This window comes from Mustela nigripes, chromosome 12 (assembly GCF_022355385.1).
Source record: "Mustela nigripes isolate SB6536 chromosome 12, MUSNIG.SB6536, whole genome shotgun sequence".
In the NCBI taxonomy this organism is placed as follows: Eukaryota; Metazoa; Chordata; class Mammalia; order Carnivora; family Mustelidae; genus Mustela; species Mustela nigripes.
The window spans coordinates 124,583,704-124,609,734 of record NC_081568.1 but is presented as its reverse complement, the minus strand read 5'-3'; the positions used below and the strand labels follow the sequence as shown (position 1 = coordinate 124,609,734).

Below are 26,031 nucleotides of genomic sequence, written 5' to 3'. Positions count from 1 at the left end.
GAGCTCTCCAAACACACTTTGTGAACTACAGACCCAGAGTTTCAGAACTCACTTTCTAGGAAACCAAACTCCAAACTATTTCTCTTTACCAATCAGATCATTGCTCACGTGACATATCTCAAACTTTCAACCCCTTCATTTTCCCCACTGAGGTTCACTTGTCTTTAAGTAAAAACAAAACAAAACATAAGAGCTACACATTTTTATTTAGCTCAACATAGTACTTAGGTGCATGGGCAGGGGACAGATCTCATAGGTACACAGCCGTGTTTCCTCATGGACTGAATACATACCATTGCCATGAATATATCCTTTACCCTAAAATGCAAATGAGCACCAAAAATAATAATTATTTTTTTTTTTTACAAAAATGGGGCCTAAAAATAAGTCTTTAGGCGCAATTCCTGAACAGTAACTAGCCTGTAGATGATGGACCTTGTTTAAAGCACCACACAACGATGTGTGTTTACATCACCCTTTTATTTCATAGTTAGAAATAATACAGTTCCACAGGGTAAATCATCAATAAATAACGGTGTTTAATCATTAAACGTAAAAATCCCAACTCTTTGGCATCTGACAGGATTCTATTTCTTGTCAAACTAATGACTGTATAGATAGTTAATCTTAGTGATCATTCGTCAATACAATTATGTTACAAAGGTGCAATTTACTTTAAAATATACAACAGCTGAAACTTTCCAGCCCACCAAGAAATCTGATCAATTCAGTAAGAGAGGGGTCAACTTCCCCAAGGCGCTTTCACACGGTTTGCCTCAGTGAAAGTCTAATAAATGTTGATTAAGAGTTCTAGGGTTTTCTGATACTTATTCTGCTCTAAACAGAGTTTGCCATTCATTCTGGTTAAAGGAAAGTCATATCTGCGCCAAGAATGACCCACTCGTTAATAAAAGGTGTTCTTATTTTATAAGCAAGACTGCTAACACCTAAGAAACTCACAGCCCCCAAACTAAAATTTAAAATAAGCAGTTCTATGCTGCCAGAAATGCCAATTCGGTAATAAATTGCACCTTCAAGAGTCAAAAAAGAAAAAAAAGAAATAGAAACTTTTACAAAAGTTAAGTTACATACATTTTTCTCAAAATATATTCAAGAATAGTTGAGCTGTATTTGTTACTAAAGCCAGGGCGTTATTACTTTAGCAACAAATTAAACCAGTGCAATTGACACAAATTGTTAAGTAATCCAGGATTAACCCATTAAAACTGCAGAAGCACTAGGCTCCCACACTAATCCTAGAAACTGGAATTTCAATGAGCGCTTGAGCTGCACAGAACTAAAACTAGAATAACCCGGATGCCATGCTGAATGGTCTCACTCCATACTTAGTTTAAGCATTCGATAGTAGAAATCATGAGTCCTTCTACTAAAAGTTTCATTCACTTACAGAACATTCAGATGCAAACAGTATTATGCCTATCATCCGTAATTAAAAGAATCCTCTCTATTTTAAAGTTCCAGATGAATTTTTAACTTAGAAAGTAAGCACTAAGGAAACTTTTTTTTAACTTATGAAAACTTCATATTGGAAACTTTCTGGAAAAGCTTCCCCCCACCCATTGTAAAATAAATACTTTGTATCCCAAATTTAATTGTATTAAGACACACTTTAATAATGCTATAAAGAAATATTTTACAGCCATAGAGATCCATAACTTTCCATGCGGAAATAAAAAAATCCACTGCTCAACAGTATTATTGAGGCAAGTGAAGACAGATTATTCTCTTGTCAATCTGAAATGTTAAATTTTTCAGTGCAAAACCAGTTATAAAATATTTAAACTCAATATTTAAAAATAAAAAGTGGTCCAATTCAGCAATGTTCAAGTTCTAAATTTCATAAAACAAATCATTACATACATCGTATAGTAAAATACAGAGATTAAAGAAGTACTTGAGTACTTAAAGATATAATTTTCTAATGAATCATACCAAGTCAGCAATAACCAAGCAGATAACATTCCCAATTTGAGTGTCAGAATCATAAAGATGGCATTACTGACCACAGCCTTTCTTCCCCCTAGCTAAAAAGCTATTCAAACTAATGGCCGACATTCTGTTTTCTTTGCAGTGGCGTGCTCTAGATCCCCCCAAGTACCTGTGATTTCATTCCTGTATTCAAATTTTGATCCAGACAATTTTTAGGTTCCAGGAACACTGAGCTGATATAACCATCTATAATGTGAAGGAGTCCTGTACAGAGAACGACAGTGGGTTTTCCCAGCCAAGCGGACGCTGACCTACACGGGTCGGTACTCTCTGCCCCTGGCTCATGTGTTATTCCTGGCAAACACACGGTCCCCTCGGAGGGTGAGGTGCTGGAGCTGGTACTGGAGCACTTCTGTGTCCGCTGGCTCCTTGATGCTCATTTTATCTAGATTGAGGTAGTCCAGAGATTTGGAGTGAGCCCTCTTACCTTTAAGAAGACAAAGAGGCAGAGGCCCGTGGAGGGCCTTGTAAGGTTCGTAAGGTAAAGATTTAGTGCACTTGTCTCCTGAGCTGGGCATCCGCCTTCGCCTCCTGCCGTTCACCGCCGGGATCTCGTAGGGCTGGTAGTACCGACTTCGGGTTTTGTACAAACGGGAGGAACGCGCGAGTCCTGCATCCAGCTGCTTGGAGCGCAAGGAAGGCACAGCTTCTCCCTTACCCTCTTCACCTCCCGTGCACTTCTGGGCTAACTTCAGGAGTTCCTCGCCAGTGGTGAAGCCAACCAAGTAGTTGGAGTCCATGTGCAGAATCTGGTAGCCCGACACAGTCCGGCGCATGGGCGAGCACGGCGTGCTGGAGCAGCGGGGCTTCTCCGCTTCGGCCTTGCCGGGGGAGCTCGCCTCGGCCACCGGCAGGGGCAGCGTGGCCAGGGTGCTTCTGGACTCTCCGTTGACATCGACTTCCATGGTAGGCACCAGGCGGCACACTCCTGAAAGCAAACAGACTCAGATCGTTAACGGCGTCGTGCACAGACCCTCGGGCCAAGCTGGAGCAGTTTAGACGGCTTGGGGAGCATGAAGTAACACCGGCCCGAAAGGCGGCCACTGTCCAGCTGCCAGATGTTTATCTGTGTCTATAACGCACTCCAGAGCAGGCATTAAAATGACTATGACTTCTGGGTGCCTGGGTGGCTCAGTGGGTTAAGCCCTCTGCTTTCGGATCAGGTCATGATCTCAGGGTCCTGGGATGCCATAGCCCGGCATCACAGGGAGCCTGCTTCCTCCTCTTTCTTGTGATCTCTCTCTGTGTGTCAAAGAAATAAATAAAAATCTTAAAAAAAAAAAAAGAAAGACTATGACTTCTCTACCTTCACAAACGTGGAGGCAGCTTAAAGTCTGGAGGACGACTAAAAGGTTCAGATAGAGAAGAAAACAGAAAACAGTCCTTCCCTACAGGAGGCACTCCGTTCAATCACGCAAGCTTTATTCCTTGATGTGGTAGTAAGCTAATCAAGTACAGATCTCAACGTGAGGCAAATAAAAATATCCTACACGGCGCCACAAGAATCCACCAAGGACTCCCAACTTGAAAATTGGCATCTTTACATTTTCCATCATTTAATTTAAAATAAGCGCTGAGCTCTTCACACCTACGCCTTTTTTTTTTTTTTTTTTCCAAACGTGTTTAAGGGGCATATAATGAAAGATGAAAACGGATGGATTTCTGCAAAGGTTCCAACACAGGCCTAAAGAAATGTTTTGAAGGTATGGAGGTGTCAGTCTTAAGTTCCCCAAATGTTGCAAATGTTCTTCCTCCCATGTCCCCGGTGAATTATTTACAGCAAACCATTTCCTAAGTTTAAAAAGAAACCCTAAATCCAATAAATCAGGTCACTTTTAGTATTAAGCATATATAAAATATCAGATGCACTCTATTCGAGAAAATAGGCCAATGATTTTTACATTACTTTATTTTACAATACTTAAGATCCTGCACTTTTGGATAGTTTAATAAATGGCAGAATAATTCTCAATGAATGCTGATATTATTCATCATGATGATGACACTATATATTTTGGAAAACCCCACTGACAAGAAGTACCACGAAAAATGGCCAGGTTTCTAGGAAGCTGCAGATAAGTCAAATTTGGGAAAATAAAAAAAGTACTAAGGGAAACTGAGTGTCAGTGTCTTTTCAGAGAAACTTTATTTCTACTTGATCATCAGTATGGAGTAGAAAACACAATTTTTTAAGTATCTCAGGTTGCCAACCAAAATGATGTCAAATAGTAACTAATTTTAAGATGAAAAATTTATTGGAAGAGACTATTATATTAAATGATTCTTATAAATGCTTTTGTGAAACAAATCACCTTTTCCTGGTTGAAGCATTTCCCAACGTTTGGGTATTCATTTGAAATCCAAGCAATTCTAAAGCTTTAAAAAAAAAAAAAAAAGCCTTAGTCCCTCACTTGCATGCTATTCTTTCCTTTATGAGGAAATAAAGCAAGACTATGAAGAAGTCCCCAGACACCACCCTATCCTCACTACACCGACATCTAGAACACAGCTGAAAACGGAGTCCTGTGATAGAGCAAAAGTCAAAGGGATCCACAGAGCTTTTACTTACTTTTTGCTCTAAACTTTAGTCTATGTAGTTCCAAATTTAATCAAAATACTGTAGCCCCCTCAGCCCTTTCAGATCTAAAGTAACTGGCTTTATTGTATACTGTAAAAAGTAAATTTTTTATTTGATTGTGTAATTTATTTCTCTGTTAGGAGGACTATCAGCTACTTTGATGAGCATACAGAAACCTGAAGATTTCTTATCTGATACACTTCAGAGGGCCTGAGCTTTGTCAAACCTTATACTGAATAAACAAATGTTTCCTCTAAGCCAAAGGACATACTAATCTAATACTTCCTTTCTCACTAATTCTAGATACCCAGAAGGAGCCCAGGAGGTCAGATCTAAGGCCTCCAAGTTACCGAACCTGACAGGGAGCTACAGGCGGCAAGTGTATCTCTTACAGTCCATTCTGAAAGACAAGGAGAGGAGGGCCAGTGAGGTTCAAAGAACCAGGGCTGTGCAGGAAACGGAGTACACACGCAAATGGGTACCCCACGTAAGAATGACCTAGGTGATGGCACTCAAGCAGTCAGTCCACATGAGGGGACACCCTTGGTCTAGGTCCCTTCCAAATCTGGGAGTCCATGACAGTCCACACACCACCACCAGCCACCTTCCTGTGTTCTCATTCGGTGCATTACAAACTTGCCCCAATCCAAGCATCCACATTCCACCCATCAGGGTTCGGGTAATAATTCAGAGGCTAGGCTAAAAGTCATCTGTGCCTCTAAGGGATAAAAATTGCTAAGCAAGGGAAGAGGAACAAACCTTTGTTAGGATGCAAAAGCTTGAGAGAAAAGGGCAGAAAGTATTATCTAGAAAATCAGCACCTAGAAAATGAGAAAACTGAAGACAGTGAGTGAAGTGATCTATAAAGGTGACGACTGGATGGGACATGAAACAGCTACCAGGACAATACAAAGAGATGAGTAACACTGCGGCTTCAGTTTCCAGCAGCCATAACATCGCAAAAACCACCACGTGGGTTGGCCAAAACTACCTAACAGGATCTTCAGGCACATACCTGACAGACAGTGATTTCACCCTGATGGTCAAACAAAAGAAACCGATGTGATCTAAGAGCTCTGGAAATTCCAACCGAGCAGCCTGGTGTAAGAAACCTGCCATTTTTGCTGAGGTAAACAACACACCCCCTGTTAGAAGACACCACTTAAGCAGCAACTTAATGACACAACCACTTCCAATACACTCTAACAGGTATGTGGCCTAGGAACCAAGGTCAACACTCTACGTCAGGTTTCTTAATTACAGTCTCACGGTTCTGGAACATAAGAACACTTGTCTTAAATGTTACATAGATCGCTGCAACCTACTGAACTTCTGATGAACGACTGTAAATTCTGGAAAAGTGCTCGCATGTTTTAGCGATAAAAACGTCAGTACTTCTGCTCCAAACAGTAAGAGTCTCAAAACAGCTCTGTGAGATGGTTTCGTTGGTTTCTTCAGTGTATTGTTGAACGTATGAGAACCTCTTCAGATCTTGATATTCATGTAGGAACATTCACGGTGCACAACCTGACTCCTGCAAACTGCTTAGATTAAAAAAAAAAACTTTTTACTTACATATCAATTGTCCTTCTAAAGAGCATCTAGCATGCACCACTGAGAAAGCTAGGTGGCGGCCACGTTTCAGAAAAGAGAACATGGACTGGCAAATATTTTGTTTTTAGCTAAGTGAAATGCTGACTAAGCAGTATGCCCTCCACTCTTCAATGTGACTCACAGAAAGCAAACTTCTTATGCTATTAAATTGCTGAGAATTTCCTGACTGGATTTAAAGACTGGACTAAAGCCCTGGGAGTAGTTACAGGATCAACTTCCCCAGGTGACCTCTTAAATGAGCAGAAGTAGTATAGGAACACATCTGAAAAAGAAGTCGAGCTACTTTCTAATTCCGTAATTCAACAACAACAACAACAACAACAAAAAAGGCAGTGATACTAAAGATGGAGATACTTTTTCACACAGTAAAATTTCTTACTAAAAGCACTGTATCAGGGATGCATGGGTGGCTCAGTCAGTTAAGCAACCAACTCTTGATTTTGGCTCAGGTCATGATCTCAGGGTCATGGGACCAAGCCCCGAGTCGGGCTCCATGCTGGGTGTGATGTCTGCTTAAGACTCTCTCCACCTCTTCCCTCAACATCCCCTCCACCCTGCTCACTTGCTCTCTCTGTAAAAAAATAAATAATGAGAAATTAATAAAAGCAGTGATCAGGAAACATGGCTACCATGACTACAACTGGAGATGACGTGTGATCAGAATATTCTTCATATTTTATCATATAGGTTTATTATTCCTTAACAAACCATTCATGATGAAGAATTTTATTTCCTATCCTAAAATAAACTGTGCCTCATAAATGCCTACTGCCAAGATAAAAGATTACAAAGAACTCTTACAAATACTGCAGGTATGTGCAACAGGCAGCCACTCCCACCGCACCAGTAAGAATAAACATGAACCGGAAAACTAGGCACCAGGCTACCTTCTGCACTGCTGAGCACTAGAAATCACAGAGCAATGACAACCTTTTATTGATTCCAGTAATGCTTTTCATATGCAGTTTAAAGCAAAAATAAAAACCGGAAACAGAAAGCCGAAAAGTGTTGTTATTGTAATAACAGAAGCAGCAAAATTTCTGTTGGTAGAAGAGTCTACAACAAAAAATACAACAGAGAATAGGAAACTCAACTTGTAGCTGATGAATACTTTTAAAACTTGAGTCTCCTAAGCAAGTTCCAGGAACATATATGATTTTTTTTAACCGCCACCTAAGGGTCTTCAGGATCAAATTCCTTCCCAGTCTAATCCATAACAAAGGTACTGACATAGACTTACAAAACGTGAAAGACCTGTGTTCATAGGGGCCAGTGTGTTTCTTTGAAATCTGGGAGGATTCAAAACTCAACCAGGCTAGACAAGGTAGCACCTCAGTATCTGCTAGAAAAATGTAAATAGCACATTATTTTAAAAATATGGGTATGGCATGCCATTATGAATTCCGTCTGCAACTAATGCCAACAGATCCAACGTATAACAAATGTGTAGGGGACCCTGGTACACCGAGATGAGCACATTCAAAAGACCATCATCGGTGTAAAATATGCTCAGCTCTAAACACTCCCCAAGAGGTCCAACTTCCCAAGCGTCTGGCACAAGGAGCATTTAAAAAATATAACTGAGGTACCTCAGCTCCTCAGACCAGCTCCGAAAATAGCCGAGAAGTTTCACAATTGCCTTACAAAGAATTCTTTTTGAAATGTACTGCATTCTGGGAATTTTTTTTTTTTAATCAGGCTTATCAAAAAAAAAAGTCACCATCAGTAATCAAAAAAATTATCCCATATGCTTGAACCGTTTTTAGTAACACGCAGCAATTCCATTTAAGAGAAAACATATATAACCGTCTAAATATACAGAACAAAAATGTCACCGTGCGAACAAAATCCTTTTCAAGAAATGATCCATTTGGAATAAAGCCGGCTCTTGGCAAATGGGAGTCTCCCAAGCATGACTACTGTCAGTCTAGCAATATCTAGAACCACTTAGTTTCGGTGCCAGCATCATCTTGGATTTCACCTATGCAGAGCTTCTGATCATGAGGAAGAGGACACTGAAGCCATGAAGGCAGGGGCTTGCCCAGGGCGGGATAGGCAGTCCCGGTTTCCTGACACTGGCAACTTCATCATGCTACGTGTGGGGGACACGGTTCCTCAACTTGTACACATGCAAAGAGCATCCAAGGAGCTTCAAAAACTACGATGCCTGTGCTCTACCTCAGGTCTGTGTTTGAAGTCCTATTGGGCACAGCCTAGGCTCTGAACTTTTCGAAAAGATCTCCAGGACCTTCTTTTTTTTTTTTTTTTTTTTTTTAAGATTTTATTTATTTGACAGATAGAGATCACAAGTAGGCAAAGAGGCAGGCAGAGAGAGAGAGAGAGGAGGAAGCAGGCTCCCCGCTAAGCAGAGAAGCCGATGCAGGGCTCGATTCCGGGATCCTGGGATCATGACCCAGGGCTGAAGGCAGAGGCTTCAACCCACTGAGCCACCCAGGCACCCCTCCAGGACATTCTACTCTGCAGACATGTTTGGGAACTTGTCAGACAGAACTTATCAGACAGAAGAATTTCACTCCTCTAAGTCCGTGCCTTTTTTGTTTTGCTTTGTTTTAGATCAGTCATTACTGTCCTACTAGTGGATACATTTTCTGCTGCTTGAAATTGTAACAACCTATCCCTAATGCCTTCTGGCTTACTGGGTCTAATCCACTGTGGGCTTAAAAAGCAAGTGCTGATCAAACGTGTTGAACCTGGATATAAAATAAAAATAAATCTGTGCTGAATGAGAATCGGGCCCCTTGGTGTGCACACACTGCTCCAGCTTCTTAGAAGCCTGTATCAGATACAGCCCTTTGGAAAACAGTTTGGCAATTTCTGACACAGCTAAATAAATGTTATTTAAAGACCCACCTACACTACTGTAGGTATTTACCCAGGGAAAATGAAAATATATATTCACATACAGATCTGAACATGAATACTTTTAACAGTTTTATTCATAATCACCAAAAACTAGAACAATCCAAATGTCCATCAACAGGGAAATGGAAAAAGAAAGAGTGACCCATCCATACTATGGAATACATTTCAGTAATAAAAAGGAGCAAACTAAGATTACAAGAGTGAAAGCAGAAGATAGAAAATGCTACATATGTGTGATTCTACTTATATGACATTCTGGAAAACTAAAGGGACAGAAATCAATCAACAACTGCAAAAGGTCAAGGTTGGGAGGTGGGGACAAAACTACAAAGGGGCACAGGGAACCTTGCCGAGGAGTGATTAAAATAGTCTATATATAGACTGTAATGGGTATTCCACAGTTGGGTACATTTATCAAAACTCATCAAACTATACAAAAGGGTGATTTTTACTATATACAAATTATACTTCAGTTTGAAGTCTGACTTCAAAAAATAAAAAAAATATTAAATTAAAATAAAAGAAGCCTGTCACACACTTCCAAGTTTTTGAACATCTTCCTAATTTTAAAATTCTTCAAATTATTGGATCTCAGAATCACAAGGCATCTTAATGGTTGTTCAGTCTATGTTTGAACACCTCCAATGACAGGTAACTCATTACCTCTTGAGTTGTTGGTTCATTTCACCTTTGCAGCTATGCTAGACTGTCCTTGTATTTAATATATAACTATATCCACAATTATGTATACATACCTACACATGTGCCTCTGAAGAGAAAGAAACACACAGACCCACACACACATTCCTGTAACTTCCACTCACTACTCCTAGTTTTGTGTTTTATTTAAATTAGATGAGTTAACTCAGCCACTTAAGTATTTTGTACTTTGAGTTTTCAAACACCTGGCTTTTTTCCTCAAAACTTAAAAGTAATGATTCCATTTTCCCAATGTTTTAAAATGCATTGTCATTAATCTGGTACACTGTATCTAACTAATGAAATGAAAGTGTCTGGTTTTCCCCATCATTTTTTTTTTAATCGTTCTGCTGCTGATGGTTAATTTGGAGATCACTTATTATGAAACCAGAAGTTTTTCCAGAATTTTTTTCCCCGAGTATTTCCCCCCCAAGGATTCTGACCACTCCAATTCAAAGCAAGGACCTATAAAGATCTTGCCTAAGTATAATGAGATATCAAAGCAGCAATGAATTCACATGAGTATACTTTTTAAAATTCTAAGAAGCTACAGATAATTATTAAATTCTTTTCACCTTCAAACACATGGAGTCACATGGATAACTGCATTGGCATAGATACAAAGGCGACGCACTGAAAAAAGACAACGAAAAGACAACAGCACTGCGTTAATTTTAGCAAGTTTAAATTGATGGTGTAATAAAAAGAAGATCACACTTGCAGTGAACCTCTGTATGACCAAGTGAAACTGATGCTCCTTTCAGTCACCTGTATGCCTTTCTTTAATAACGTATGACCATATACAACAAGAACTTTTTGCAAATTATTTTGCCCATCTCTAGGGATTAATGTTTTACTAAAATTTCCCTGAAATCAGAGCAATAACCTCTTAACTACTCTATTCTTAAGTATTATTCCAAAAATCTCCTTTATCTCACAGGAATAAGGAAAAACCCCAATCAATAAGGCAAACACTTCAAGATAATAAAGTTAGCAATCTGCAACAATAATTTCAGTTCCCATCATTAAAAATTTCATTACTGTAGTATATATACTTGCAATCATATCTCGACATTTCACATTCATCTGTTTATGTAGTCCTTAAAACACATGATGATGTGTTCATACAATGGGTTAACAAAAAGAAAAAGCAAAATATAACTCACCAGACTAAATCCCAGAAGATGTCACTGTAGAATGTCCAATGAGTCCCAAGGGAACACAGGCATAATATTTCTTCTGCTCTACTCCAGATACTAAACATGGAATATAAAAATAAACCTTTAATTTAACAAGTAACACAACTTACAAAGCAATTAGAACAATGCTAACTGCAACACAGGAAGAAACTAGCAGGAGGTAACTAATATCAGGTACAGGTTATAGAGGACGCAATATTAATTCCTTTTATTAAAGCAAACTGACTTTGTTTAGCTAAACTGAACTTCAACCATTTTATCATGTTTATTCCTCTGTATTCTGCTGCTGAAATTCTACCTCAAGACTAAGAGCAGCTAAGTGGACTAAATACAGACACAAAAATTTGGGGGTTAAATGTTAGGTCCATCACCCTAGCACTCTTCATGTACTCAAGAAATTCACAGTACCCTATGAAAAAATGATGATTAGGCTGGGGTTAAAAGACCAGGTCTTATTTACGGCCTGGCTAAGAACTTTGTGGCCTGACCTTGTATAAAGAGCAATATTGAAAATGAGGACGATACCATTCTTCCTCCCTCATAGAGCTGCTTTGAGGAGGAGTCAGGGGAACGTGTTCTGCACGTTATAAAGCCCTTTAGAAATGTGTGATGTTATTATTATGCAATTAATTTTTCCTGTCTACTCATCATAGCCGTAAAATAGCAACAATAAAAATCCTTCATAAGACCGCTCTGAGGCAAATGGTTGGAAAGGCCTTCGAAAACAGTTTTCATTCTTTCTTTTTTTTTTTTTTTTTAAGAGAACACCACTTCTTTATAGAGTTTCTACATTGCTTAAGATTTCGAGCATCTCCTCTAGGCCTCTCCCTTTCCTGAGGAGGTAATGTGTAAGAGCATCTGTCTTTATCTCCTACCTTCCTTGTTAATTGGGTGAATTTCTTGAGATCAAGAAAACTCCCCAAAGTCCCATGCACCTGTAAAGATTTCTTTGGTGGTTGGGTTTCTGTTGCTTTGTCTAACCTGGGGCCAGGGAGCCTCCAGTGGGGTGAGTGGATTCATTTCACCAGCACAGGTGCACAGGGCCCCCAAGAGTGGCTGCAGTGAGAACAAGCCCTCACAGCCAAAGCAAAGGCAAGGGAGAAGGCAAGGAATTGTCACCTTACTACTTTCCTTACCACTACTGAAGAGTTGCATCCAAAGGAAATGCATTGTTTACTGAGTTAAAGGGATCTGCCTCTTGAACTTTGCAAACTGGGAGGAGTGAATGCACCAAGACCTAGCAGTCATTCTGAGAAGCTCCTCTAGATTTAGGAAACAGCTTCGTGATGCTCCCTTTCACACTGCTTCTGCCGAAGACTGGGTCCAGACTGGGGAACCAAGACTCCTGCAGGAGGAAGACTTGCTTCTTGTCGACCAGGGAGCCTCTGGTTTTCACATAAAGTGAACTGTAACACGGCAAAAAACTGTTGCCTGATAATACTTTTTTTTTTTTAAACCTAATATACCCCCTCTTGGAAATGTCCCCAATAGTACTGTTACAAAGTTCAAGTGCCAAAGCTAGGGGCCAATTCTGTGGCTTCATCTTAACCCCGACTCTGCAGGGGTGGGGGGGGGGTACCATCCCCCTTGCAAAGTGTTCCATCAAGCAATGCTATCTGAGGGTCAGGCAGGAACTGAACCCCAGTTTGCCTGACTCCGAGGCCCGCCGACCTTGCTTTCTATACATGTGGCCTCTGCTCAATGCTAAGCCCGGATGGACAGCTTTTTACACAATAACCATGTTCCTGAAAAATGTAAATTAATTTCTGTAAATGGAATTCTATTTCAAATGTGTGGAGAGGCACTTTATTTTAAAGCTTTATTGCCTCACTTGCGAAGTGATTGGAAGGAGGTGCTTTTAGCTACTAGTTCTCGTGTTATTTCCAACTTGAAAATGGGAGGATGGAGAGGCACATACCGGAGTCCTCTACAAAGTCCATCTAAATCCTGGACCCTTTCTCCGAGAGGAGCGCACAAGATCCTTGAAAAGCATAAATCGTAGGGGAGGACACAACCGTTATCAAGCAATCCTGGCTGGTTATGTGGTTGGAGGCCAAATACAGAGAAACATTTCCACTTCATTTTTCAGGGCTACCTCTATCACAGAGGGAGATCCATTTCATTTAGACTTTTGGAAATTTAGATAGAAAACAAAGCAGGAACATAAGAAAAATCTGGACGTGTTTTAATTCTAAACAAAAACTAGTTTTAGGGGCATCTGGGTGGCTCAGTGGGCTAAGCCTCTGCCTTCAGCTCAGGTTCCTGGGACCAAGCCCCACATCAGACTCTCTGCTCAGTGGGGAGCCTGCTTCCCCCTTTTCTCTCTGCCTACTTGTGAACTCTCTGTCAAATAAATAAATAAAGTCTTTAAGAAAAAAAAAAAAAGACTAGTTTTAGAAAACACTGTAAAATCTCATTCAAGCTATCATGTAATTTGTATCACGTATTTGGTGATACGTGCTTCTTTTCAAGCTCTTAAATGCATGAAAAAATATATTTTCCAACAGTTTCTTCAAGAGCAAAAGAAAAATCAACCTAAAACTTCATGCTGGATTTGAGAACAGAGAGCCTTAAAGTAATTTTCCAACTCTTGCCCGGGAGCTGATGTGGAAGTCTAGGAAATGGTCGGTAATTTCATAGTAAACAAAGTGTAGTAACTGATTATCCCTATTAGGGCAGTGCCAAGCCAGAAATAGAATACAAACACAGAGTCAAAGGGAGCCACCCAGGCGAAACTAAGGTGAAGGAGCTCCATTCCCTGTCTCATTTTTTCCTCATTTCTGACTCTGCTTATTTCTGTGTGTATAACCACCTGCTATCTGTGCCCAGGGACTAAGAGGAAGAGAATGAAGATGATGACGAAGAGAAGAATGAAAAGACGAGACCAGACACTAGTATAAGAATGTGTCTTCTTGAAGAGATTGCCTATAAAGGAATCTAGTTGAAAAAAAAGAAGAAGAAGGAGAAAAACTAAAGAAAGGGCTTTATCCCATGTCCTGTAGAAACAATTAAGATTGTGTGTAATGTCATATGAAAGTTCCCAAAGAACTGGATTTTTAATAAAAAAGAAACCAATATTTTTGAACGTCTTCTCTATGCCAAAAGCTATAAGTAATTTATAGCTACTTCAAGGAGAAAATACCATCCCCACTTTAAAGTATTTGACCAAGTAATACACTATTTGAGAGTCAGAACACGAATCTGAACACCTACCAGTCTGACTCCAAAGCCCACGGACCCTGGCAGAATAGGGATGATGAATTAATAGACCTTGTTTACTATGAAAGTACCAACCATTTCCTAAATTTCCACTTTAACTCCAGGGCAAGAGTAGACAAATACTTTAAGGTTCCCCTGCTTTTAAATCTAGAATAAAGTTTTAGATTGAATAACATTTTTAGAATACTTTAAAAATCTCTAAGTCCCTAACACTTGCAACGGATTCTGGCCAATGCTTTGACCATGAAGTCTTGGCAAGGTATCAACAGATCTCCTGTCCAAGACAGTCAGCAAGAAGGAAAAGAACTCATGTGAAAGGCTTACAAGATATACTAAATGCTGTGCAGAAAAACAGACAGAAGTAAATAGAGCAGAGGCTAGAATATATAATGCTTCCAGCTACAAACAGCTGAAAAGAGCAGAAAACCCCGTGACATTATGCTGGAAGCAATGAAAATAGGAAAAAGTCAGCATGGCCAAGGTCTTCCCGCAGGCCTCTGGATAGGGAAGCCATGAGTGACTAAGCAAAAGACACCCCACATATGACTGCAAATGAAGCTTCTGCAAATAGGAAAGTTTGCAAACATTAACTAGGAAGTGTGTCAAATTTCTCAGGCAGGGTGATAGATATCAAAACAGGTAAATAAAGAAGAATGTCCTTCAAAAGTAGGGAGGCCATATGTCTCAGTTCACAGCCAGTAATGCGGCATAATTATTTATAGCACCCCCTTTATCACTCCAAAGTGTCCCTGTTGGGCAATTATACTGTTATCCTTTTCAAAAATAATATTTAACAATGAAAAGGTAAGGAATTAAAAGACCCTTCTGCTTGCACGGTGGCTTCCCACACAGGTCTGAGGAGTATTTATTTGGGTGTATCCACTCAGCTGCTCAATTATTCATTCACTCATTCTGTCATGAAACAATATTTCTTGAGTCTTATTATATCCCAGCATTATACAGGCACTGGGGCAAATACAAAAAGTGAAGCTGGAGACAAGGCAAGAACGAAAGATAGAGAGACATGGAAACACAAGGAAATCTAAAACATAGAATAGTAAACTTGATGGTACTGGGAACCCAGAGAAGGCAGTATTTTTCCCCCCAGTACAGAAAGCGCTACAGGGAAATGTTCAAGCCCACACAAAATCCCTATGTACAAAAAAGCCATAAGTATCAGACTTCAGCACAGATCCACTAATAAAATAGCAGTAAAAAAAAAAAAAATGGAGAACAAACAGGGTTGACAGAGGGAGGTGGTGGGGGATGGGCTAGATGGGTGATGGGTAGTGAAGAAGACACCAGTTATGTTGAGCACTGGGCGTTACATATAAGTGATGAATTACTAAATTCTACTCCTGAAACCAATACTACACTATGTTAACTAACCAGAATTTAAATAAAAATTTGGAAGAAAAAAGAAATAAATAAAAATTAGGGGCACCTGGATGGCTCAGTCAGTCAAGGGTCTGACTCTTAATTTCAGCTCAGGTATTGTTCTCAGGGTTGTGGGTTCAAGCCCTATGCTGGGCTCCACCATGGAGTCTACTTTTATAAAGAGGTTTTTTTTTGTTGTTGTTGTTGTTGTTGTTGTTTTTAAGAAGAGGAAATTTAAATCTATCACTTCCAAATCATATGGTTATATGTACAGAAGCCAGCAAATAGCCCTTGTGAATTTTGGTAAATAAATCCCACTAATCATTAAAGAGTATATTACAGAAAACAAGATAAATTTTAGGCAAAGAAAAATGGTAGAGTAGAAGTTATGGGTTCTAATTCTAGATCTAACACACAAAGAAAAAAAATGAAAACAGGCAATATTTCTCAGAGTAGCTATTCAAGGAGAGATCAGTAACATAAAAAAAGCAAGTGAAAAAAATAGGTAAACGTTGTATTCAGACTAATGAAAATATTTTGCAACCCCTAGTCTCAAAGATTACTCTAAAATTAAAAAAGACAAGGAACAAAACATCTCTCAAGTAATAGAACACTGAGCAGAAATAAAATGGCTTAACTGCTAAAGTTACAACACACACGTAAGAACAAAACGCTTAGCTGTACCTACCCTACTCTACATGATCATCATAGAGATTACTTCAATCTCATTTTTCCATTTGTAACTCATAAAAACTAAATCATCAGCAATTTTAGGAAGAGTTATTGAGCAGGGTGTGACATTTCTGAAACCACCCACCATCCCTGACCTTACAAACAAATCATTAACCTCACCAAGGGGGTAAGACAACCCATAATCAGTTCAGTAAGACCAAAAAAAAAAAAAAAAAGGTGTTTCTCTTCCTACTATCAGTTCTTTTAATAGCAACCCCCTGAAAGTGCAGCATCCATTTTCCCTCTATTTCTGCTAGTAGAGATTAAAGTTAGATTACCAATGTTGTCTCACTATTATGTAAAGTCACCCTTCACTTTTAGGGGGAAAAAAAAAACCAAACAACTGGTTTCACTACAAATATGACTGGCAGTAACTGGAACTGCAGATCTACATGCAGTCTTTACAAGAAATCTGTCTCTGAGGAAAGCACAACCAAAATGGGACAGGTGCACACAGTGGAATTGGTTAACCTTCCACATGAAAGCTTAAACCCAGGAACTTATTTTGATAGGCTGGTGACGGAATCAAGAGTTCTCTCTGGAGGAAAAGACCTGATTTTTTTCTCCCAAAGGATATAAATCAGCAACAGCAAAGCAAATTTCAACCCTGTATATAAAGTTTTATTACTCCCACCACACTAAATACTTCAAAGGGTGTACAAGAGCTCTCCAAAGGATACAAAATTATACAAAGGAAACAAATTCACTGACCATGATGCAAGGTCAATAAATACCCTGTATATCTTTTGTCCTGGGGTGGTCACTATTAAACAGTCTCACCTGCAATTAATTAACTAGAATGTTGACAGAAGCATACTGTATACACTGCTCTTATCAAATCAAGAGCTCTACGGGTTCATTAATCCTAACATTTCATCTTCGTCATTTTATTAAGTTTATAATGCATACACAGCCACATGACAGAAACACCGAAATCTATGCAAAATTCATTAAGCATAATTGTGTAAGCATAAATCATGGTCTTGAATATATAAAGTACCCAAAACTTCTGCAATAATAACCAATACTGTATTTTGAAATCACTGAGAAGATAAACTTTGCGAAGAGATCATTTCTATCTCTCTTAGTGTGTAACTTCCTCTACAGGGTTAAAAAAAATACATAAAGCAACTAACAACTCTAAATTGTAGGGTGGCTCATCTCAGAAAAAGAACATAAAAGAAAGAGTTCCAGCAACGTCAGAATTGTTGTGCAAGAATTGCTCTTTTCAGCTAGGAGTAGCGAGCATGCAATAAAACGCTACTGTCTCTATTCTTCCTCAAATGGTGAGAAAGTTCCCAGCCCCAGTTTTACCTGTGCACTACAATCATACACATACCCTCTCAGCATCTTGGCTGGACACAGATAACTAACCCACCCAAGTGCAAAGTGCTGCGGGCGGAGAAGCAGGAAGATCCTAAGGATGTGGAACATTTGCAAGGGGAAAGGGACGGGGCCATCATTCCCTTCATGTTCCCATCGCCTAGCTGGCAGATTTGCAGATTCCACCACTAGAGAGAGTTTGGCAGCTTCACAATGGGGCCGCCTGCTCAACGTGTGACTGCCGCCCGCCTGGAAACCCCTTTCCTCTGCTTACCACCCGCCCCAAAGTCCACCCGCGACAGGTGGGGAGAGGGCGGAGATGCCCAGGCGACAAATCTGCCGCTTTCGCTTCTGGCCAGCACTCGGCCCGAATCTACACGCGCGCCCCCGGGCACGGTCGGTCCGTCCGCCCCCGCCGCACCGGCAGAAGCGCAACGGGCGCGGGCTGCGGGCTGGAGAGCGGCCTCACCCCCCGGATTGCGGCTCGAGAGGAGAGGGCCGACGAGATAAGCCCGTTAGGGCTCGCCCCCAGGCGCTATCTGGCCGGGGCAGTCGCACCCGGCGCGCGGCCGGGGCGTGCGGCCAGAGGCGCAGCAGGCCCGGGAAAGAGCTACTTCTCAATGGGGCCCCGAGGCCAGCTGCCCCGCGGTGCGGGCACGCCGGCGGAGGAACTAGCGTGCGCGCCAACGCGCCCCGACTTCCGCACCGCCGCACCGCGGGAGAGGCGCTCCGGCTCGCCGAGTCCCCGCACCTCCCCGGCGAGCGCACGCCGCGCGCACACGGGGGCGCACGCCCCCGCACACTCACACGCGCTGCACACTCACGGCGTCTCCGGCCCCACCCCTGTGCCAAGCAGCCGCGGGCTCCCCGCACCCCGCAAGGGCCCCACCCAGTTCACCAGACCCCAGCCTCCTGCTCTGGCGCCCAAGGACCGGCCCGCCGAGGCCCGGGGCCCGTGGGGCCGACCCGCCGCCTATCCCGGGGGCCCGCCCGCCCGGGGTTCCCCAGCACCGCGCGGACACCGCGCGCCCGGCCCCGACACGAGGCAGGGAGGAAGGGGCGGTGCCGCGACTGGGGCTGGCACCGGGACTCGGTGACTGGGGCACCCCCCAAACCACCCACCCATCACCACCACCTTTTCTACAGCACAAAAGGTTGCAGGCGGAACCGCCGTCCCCGTGCAACCTACCGGTGGCCCACGGCGCCGCCACCTCCGCTGTGCCCGGGCCGCGGAGCCGGAGACAAGGGCGGGAGAGGCGCAGGGCTGCGGCGCCGAGATCCGGGCAGAGGCCGCCAGGCGAGCCAGCCGGGTACCCTCTCCTCTCCCACCGCGTTCGGCGCCAGCTACCGCCCGGCGCAGTCCCCGCCTCCTCCTCCTCCCCCGCCCGCCTTCCCGCCCTCCTCCCTCTGGCTGCCGAGGCGGAGCCCGTCAGCGCGGGGCCCGCCTCCTGCGCCCGCTCCGACACCCCGAGGAAGGGCGGGCCGGCGACTGAAAGGCTCTAAGAGGCCTGAAGTAGTTGGCGGGGGCGGGGGAGTTGCGGACTAGGGTGGGGAGGAGGAGTCCTAACACCTCCTCCGGGTCCCAACCCGCACTCCGACTCAGGAGCTCGGTCCGACTCGCAGGCCTGGTTCCACTCAGGTTCCCTCAGTGAGGTGGTGGGGTGAGGTTTGTCATTTGTGAGTCTCTGCTTGAAGGACTCAGCACGAGCAGAAGTGGAGAAACTGGGAGCCCATGAAATGACAAATTATAGGGTCAGTCTTGAAAACCGCGGGGTGAAGTGCATTCAGATTTAAATTCTGATTGGATTCACTGTTTTTGAATCCTCAGACTGGATCTTTTCCATTCTTATAAGAATTGATCAGGCTGGGCAGTGGGTTAAGGCCTCCTCCTTCGGCTCAGGTCATGGTCCTGGGGTCCTGGGGTCCTGGGATGGAGCCCCACATCGGGCTCTCTGCTCTGCAGGGAGCCTGCTTCCTCCTCTCTCTCTGCCTGTCTCTCTGCCTACTTGTGATCTCTGTCTGTCAAATAAATAAATAAGATCTTTAAAAAAAAATTTTAAAAAGAGTTGATCAGTCTTTTCTATTCTCAATCCATACGAACCACCTCTGCCAAACAAGAAACTCGGCGATAAGAATATGACATTTGTTTCCCTCTCACGATGTGCCAAGCCTTTTCACATGCATTTCCAAATTTACACCTCTCACTTCTCTAAGGATGTGATCCACAATTTAAAGGGTTAGAAAGTTGAACTTCCTCGAGGTCACACACCTAGTTAGTGCCTGAGCTGAGCCTGAACTCAGAGAGTAGAACCACAAAAAGGTTTATAAATGTTGCTAATTTATGTTCCAGTCTCAATCCAAGAGAGTTTGCTGTTAACTTTGAACAAATTTAAATAAATCTTGATTCAAACATGTTCCAAAATCTACATATGCCTCTGATAATATAAAGGCAAATGAACCTGAACACCCCTATTTCAACGGAGTGATACCTGCGGGCTTCTCCTCTGGAAGGCATTTTATACTACCTCTGTGTGCCCTGAAGTAAGTATGGGAATACAGAGGGAGAAGGACACTTTGAAGAATACTCTCTAAAGAACAATTTCAGGAAACATAAATTACTTTATTTCCAACATAGATACGTAGGTAGCTTCTCAAATACGGAACCTCAAAAACTATGTATTAAATAAATAAATGAATGGATTTTTTCCATCAATTATTTCAAATTATACTCTGTTTGACACAGGGGTGAATTGCTCTGATGCTCATGCTCATAAAACCTCTTCCAAAATATTGTCTATTTTATATTCAGAAACTTCCTTTTATTCTGTCCTAGCTGAAATCTCATAACCTCTCAGAAGAATGACTTGTACTTGCCCTTTGCTCTGAAAGTTTGGCAATGTTCTTTGGCCAAAAGCAATAAAGTGCTGGTTTGCCCTTAGCTTTATTAGGCTTCAGGCTAGCCACCTTGAAAGGGCTTTGCCTCGAAATTGCCTTGCCCTCCGGGTGGTGCTTCCAACCCACCTTTAACTCCTCACCCCACAAAATTTCAGTCCGTTTTTGAGTATCACAATGAACACCCAGCTAATAAACCAGTTCATGAGGCAGCTAATGACCAATAATAACTTTATGTGTGACCCCTTGGTCCCCTGATTGCGTATTGCCTTAATTCAGATCTGTTGTGGCTTTGTAGCGGCTGTGGCTGAGGGGAGGTGGGGAATGCAGAAGCTCTTCTTCCCAGAGCTTTTTTGTGTTTTATGAAGATCTATTCAATCTATAAAGAAAAATGCCATTCTTATAAACAATAAGGACACATGTCGAAAAGATCTTGTGGTCTGACAGGTCTGAATCTGAGAAGTCCAACACTCCCTCAAAGATCCCTTGTGTAAGTTACATCTTTGCCTCAAGCCACCCTTCCCAGAAAAATGACTTCGAAATGATGGTTGCCTGAGAAGGCTTATATATGGATGGAACAGCGTCACTTAGCAAACAGCCAGCTTGAGAGAACAAGGTGGATAGATTTGATAATAATGTAGTGGATATAAACTACAAAGCCAAGTGTGTAGGAAATATCACACTGCAGCCTTTGCTCTAAACCCGTTTGTTTCCGTCAGGGGCTAACCAGGGAAAGAGAGGATTTTGAGTATTTACAAGGGCATAACTAAGTGCAAGGAAATGATGCCACAGACAGTGGAAGAACTCAGAAGCTGAGCAGGGGTTGGTGAGGTGATCCAGAAATTAGCAAGCATGGCCCCTAGCTGGAGAAGGAAAGGGAGGAGACACAGGTCCTGGAGCCCAGGGGCCTGGCAGTACGGCCAGTCTGGGAGCTGCGACCATGGAAGAGGAACAGCTACTGCCAAAGAAGTCATTTAGGGCAAGGGAAAGGGGGAAACGACCATAGATTTTCCTCTCCTTGCACCCTCTCATCTCCTGCCGGTGCCTGACAGTCAGCCAAACTTCCACCCCAGCCATCCTGAGAATCAAAGAAACACCCGTCAGGGTTAGCTCTCTGGCCACACAGAGGCAAGTAGGGAAAGGGCATCAAATGTGCCCTGGAGGTCCAACAGGCCCTGAATCAGCACATCTTTTTATTTCACTTTCAAGGCTTCAGTTTTCCTTAAAGGTTTTTCCCCACTCCCTTGCAGGGTCAAAGTTCCAAGAGTTCCACACCAGGCTATGTGTACGTGGAGATGACAGGGAGTGGGAGGAAGTCCTTTGGTTTATATGCATCTGTCCACAGAGGCTTCTAGTGTCCCTTCCCAGAGCTACCACCTACAGTAACATGCTGCTGTGTACAATGTGTCCATAGATGGGATGGCTCTGTCCTACGCTCATGAACCTTCCCTTTAGCTCTCGCCGGCTCCAGCACCACACCTGGAGACAGAGCATATGCCTAATGTCTCAGACTGTCTTGTTAAGCCTCACACATTATCAGTCATTTGTATTTAGGGTCCTTTAGCAAATATACGATATAAGCAGGTTGAAAGTTTAAGAATGAATAAAGAGATATATCTCGCATTCATTGTTGAAAACAAAGCAAGAGTGGCTCCATTAATATCAGATAAAGTGGACTTCAGATCAAAGAAAATGGACAGACAGAAGGGGACATTATAAAATGATAAAAATGGTCAACATACACGAAATACTAATGTATAATGCACCAACTAGGAGAGCTGTAAGATAGAAGCTGGTGGAACTGAGCAGAGAGACAGGCAAACATATAATTATAGTTAAAGACTTCAACACCCCTCTATTAAGAACTGATAGAACAATGAGACAATAAATCAGAAAGGATCAAGAACATCATCAACCAATAGGATGTAACTGACATCTGTGTCCACCCATGAACAGAAGGATGCACAATCTTGGAATACCAAGAAGGATAATATCCTGGTTCATAGATCAAATCTGAACAAATTGAAAACAATTGAAATCGTACAGAGCATCTTCTCCAACTACAATAAAATCAAGCTAGAAATCAATAATAGAAAGAAAACCAGGAAATGCCCAAGCACTTGGAATGAAGCAACAAACCCCTGCATAGTCCATGAATCAAAGAGGAACTCTTGAGGGACATTTTAAAAATACATTTATTTAACTGAATGAAAATGAAAATACAACATTTCAGAACAGGTGAGACACAAGTAAAGCAACATGGAAAGGGAAATTTGTAGCACTAAAATGTATACATTAGAAAAAGAGGGGGGGAAATCTCAGATTAATCTAATCTCTTAATCTTAAGAATCTAAAAAACAAAAAGAGCAAAATAAACCCAATAAGCTCAAAGCAATCAGAATAGAAGAAATAATAAAGATCAGAACAGAAATCAATGGAATTGAAAGAGAAAAACGATAGGGAAAATGAATGAAATGGAAAGCTGATTCTTTGAAAGGATCAGTAAAATCCACAAGCCTCTAGCAAAGTTAAGAAGAAAAGAGAAAACCCAAATGATCAAAATCAGGAATAAAACAGAGGATGTCGCTATAGACCCTGCAGACATTAAAAAGATGATAAGAACATATTATGAACAACTCTATACTCATAAATTTGACAACTTAAATGAAACGGACCAATTCCTTGAAAAATACAAATTACCACAATTCACCCAATATGAACAGAGGCACTCTACCACATATTATCTCTACCATAATCATACTATCTCTATATATTATCTCTACATATTATCTCTACCATATTCATATTATCTCTACCATAGATAATATGAACAGCCATGTGACTATTAAAGGAAATTATTTCATAATTTTAAAACTTCTACAAAAATAATATTTGGGTCTAGAGTACTCCTAAAAAACTCCATCATACATTTAAAATTAATTCTTTAACTTTAATAACTTTAACTAATAACTTTAACTTTCTTTAACCAACTCTGCAGTTCCTCCCAGAAAATAGGAGTGAACACTTCCCAATTCATATTATGAAGCTAATAGTACTCTGATACCAAAACCAGAAAAAAGACTCTGTTTAAAAAGACATCTATAGACAAGTATCCCTTATGAATATAGTTGTAAAAAACACAACAAAATATTAGCAAATAAAAATCAGCAATATGGAAAAAGAAGTATACACTATGACTGAGTGAGTTTATCCCAGGGATCAAAGTCTGGTTTGATATTCAAAAATCAGTATTATCCACATAGTAATAGACTCAAGGAGAAAACTCGAATGATCTCATCAATTAATAGAGAAAATGCATTTGATAAAATTCAACAGCTATTTATGATTTTTTTTAAAGCTCATAGAAAAATGGGAATAAAAAAGGAAGCTTCTCAGTTTGCTAAAGAGCATCTACAAAAAAGCTACAGTTAGCATGATACTTAATGGTGGAAGATGAAATGCTTTTCCCTTCAGTGCTGCAGAAAAGACAAAATTGTTTGTTCTCACCACTCAATGTTCAAGTTGCACTGGAATTTCTAACCCATACAATAAGGCAAGAAAAGGCAAACAGACTTGAATGGAAGAAATAAAACTACCCTTATTCACAGATGACCTGGTTTTCTACAGAAAATCCCAAGATATTCAGACCAGGGAGGGAAACAAATCATAAGAGATTCTTTTTTTTTTTTTTTAATTTTATTTATTTATTTGACAGAGAGAAATCACAAGTAGATGGAGAGGCAGGCAGAGAGAGAGAGAGAGAGAGGGAAGCAGGCTCCCTGCTGAGCAGAGAGCCCGATGCGGGACTCGATCCCAGCACCCTGAGATCATGACCTGAGCCCAAGGCAGCGGCTTAACCCACTGAGCCACCCAGGCGCCCAAGAGATTCTTAATCTCAGGAAACAAACTGAGGGTTGTTGGAGGGGAGGGGTGGGCAGTTTAGGGTGGCCGGGTGATAGACATGGGGGAGGGTATGTGCTATGGTGAGTGCTGTGAATTGTGTAAGACTGATGATTCACAGACTTGTACCCCTGAAACAAGTAACACATTATATGTTATTAAAAAACAAATGAACAAACAAAGTTCCTAGGACTATTTAAGTGAGTTTGGCAAGGCCTCAAGATACAAGATGTACATTAAAAACTACTGTATTTCTATGTACCCATAATGAATATATGAAAACCAAAACTACAGTCTATAAAACTGCAAAATTTATAGTCACTCAAAAAAAGAGAAATACTTAGGTTTAAATCTAACCAATGTATGCTGAAAACTACAAAATGCTGATGAAAGAAACAAAGATCTGAATAAATGGAGAGAAATATGGTGTCCATGGATTGGAAGATCCAACCTAGTAAAGATGTCAGTTCTCCCCAGATTGATGTTTTGGTTTAATGCAATCCCTATCAAAATCCCTGCAAGGTTTCTTATGTAGACACATATGAACTTATTCTTCTATAATTTATATGGAAAGACACAGTCTCAGAACAGCTAAAAAAAAAAAAAAAATCCTAAAAGGGGGGGGGGGGGGGTGCGCCAGGGTGGCTCAGTGGGTTAAACTTCTGTCTTCAGCTCAGGTCATGATCTCAGGGTCCTGGGATCGAGCCCCGCATCGGGCTCTCTGCTTGGCGGGGAGCCTGGTTCCCCCTCTCTCTGCCTGACTCTCTGCCTACTTGTGATCTCTGTCTGTCAAATAAATAAATAAAATCTTTAAAAAAAAATGCTAGAGTAGGGGTGCCTGGGTGGCTCAGTAGTTAAGTGTCTGACTCCTGATTTTGGCTTAGGTCATGATCTCAGCATTGTGAGATCAAGCCCTGTTTAGGGCTCTGCACTGGACATGGAACTTTCTTGGGATTCTCTCTCTCCATCCCCCCCTGTGCCTTCCCCCTCACTCACACTTGAGCTTTCTCTCTCTATCTCTCCCTCTCTTTCTAAAAAAAAGAAGAAAACAGGAAGATTCAGTCTACACCTTTGCAAGAGTTATTATATAGCTATTTTAAATGAGAACAGAGGAATAGAATAAAGAACCCAGAAATAGACTCACAGAAATACGGCAAACTGATTTTTGACATAGAAGCAAAAGCAATGTAACAGAGGGAAGATAGCCATTTTAACAAATATCGCTCCAAGCAATTGGATATCTTTGGGGAAAAAAAAAATTGAAGTTTAAGCTGTCTCATACTTTATATAAAAATTAACTAAAAATGAATCATGAACTTAAACATAAAACATGAAACTATAAAAACCACAAAACACTTAGAAAAACATAAACTTCTCAGTTACAACATGAAAAACACGATTTTAAAGTGAAAAACTGATAAAGTGGACTTCATTAAAATTAAAAACATTCGCTCTGCTAAAAACCCTGTTAAGAGGATCAAAAGACAAGCTAAAGATTGGAAGAAAATATTTGCAGACCATATAGCTAATGAAGAACAGGAACCTAAAATATATTTAAAATGCCTAAAATGCAAAAAAAAAATTTTTTTTAATAATCCAATTATA

At 41.3% G+C, this 26,031-nt stretch overlaps 1 protein-coding gene across 2 annotated transcripts; it reads right to left on the bottom strand.

The window, feature by feature from the left end:
- Window positions 1–461: 461 nt before the first annotated feature.
- Window positions 462–18,999, bottom strand: MACIR (macrophage immunometabolism regulator). 2 transcript variants are annotated; one of them, XM_059418324.1, is made up of 3 exons: window positions 18,824–18,999; window positions 10,951–11,040; window positions 462–2,938 (listed from the first exon to the last, which is right to left on the bottom strand). In XM_059418324.1, the coding sequence occupies exon 3, from the start codon at window positions 2,913–2,915 to the stop codon at window positions 2,292–2,294; it is 624 nt and encodes a 207-aa protein (XP_059274307.1). In that variant the 5' UTR covers window positions 2,916–2,938; window positions 10,951–11,040; window positions 18,824–18,999; the 3' UTR covers window positions 462–2,291. The 2 variants fall into 2 exon arrangements, with proteins under 2 accessions (XP_059274307.1, XP_059274309.1); XM_059418326.1 differs by lacking the exon at window positions 18,824–18,999 and adding an exon at window positions 17,651–17,737.
- Window positions 19,000–26,031: the final 7,032 nt, after the last annotated feature.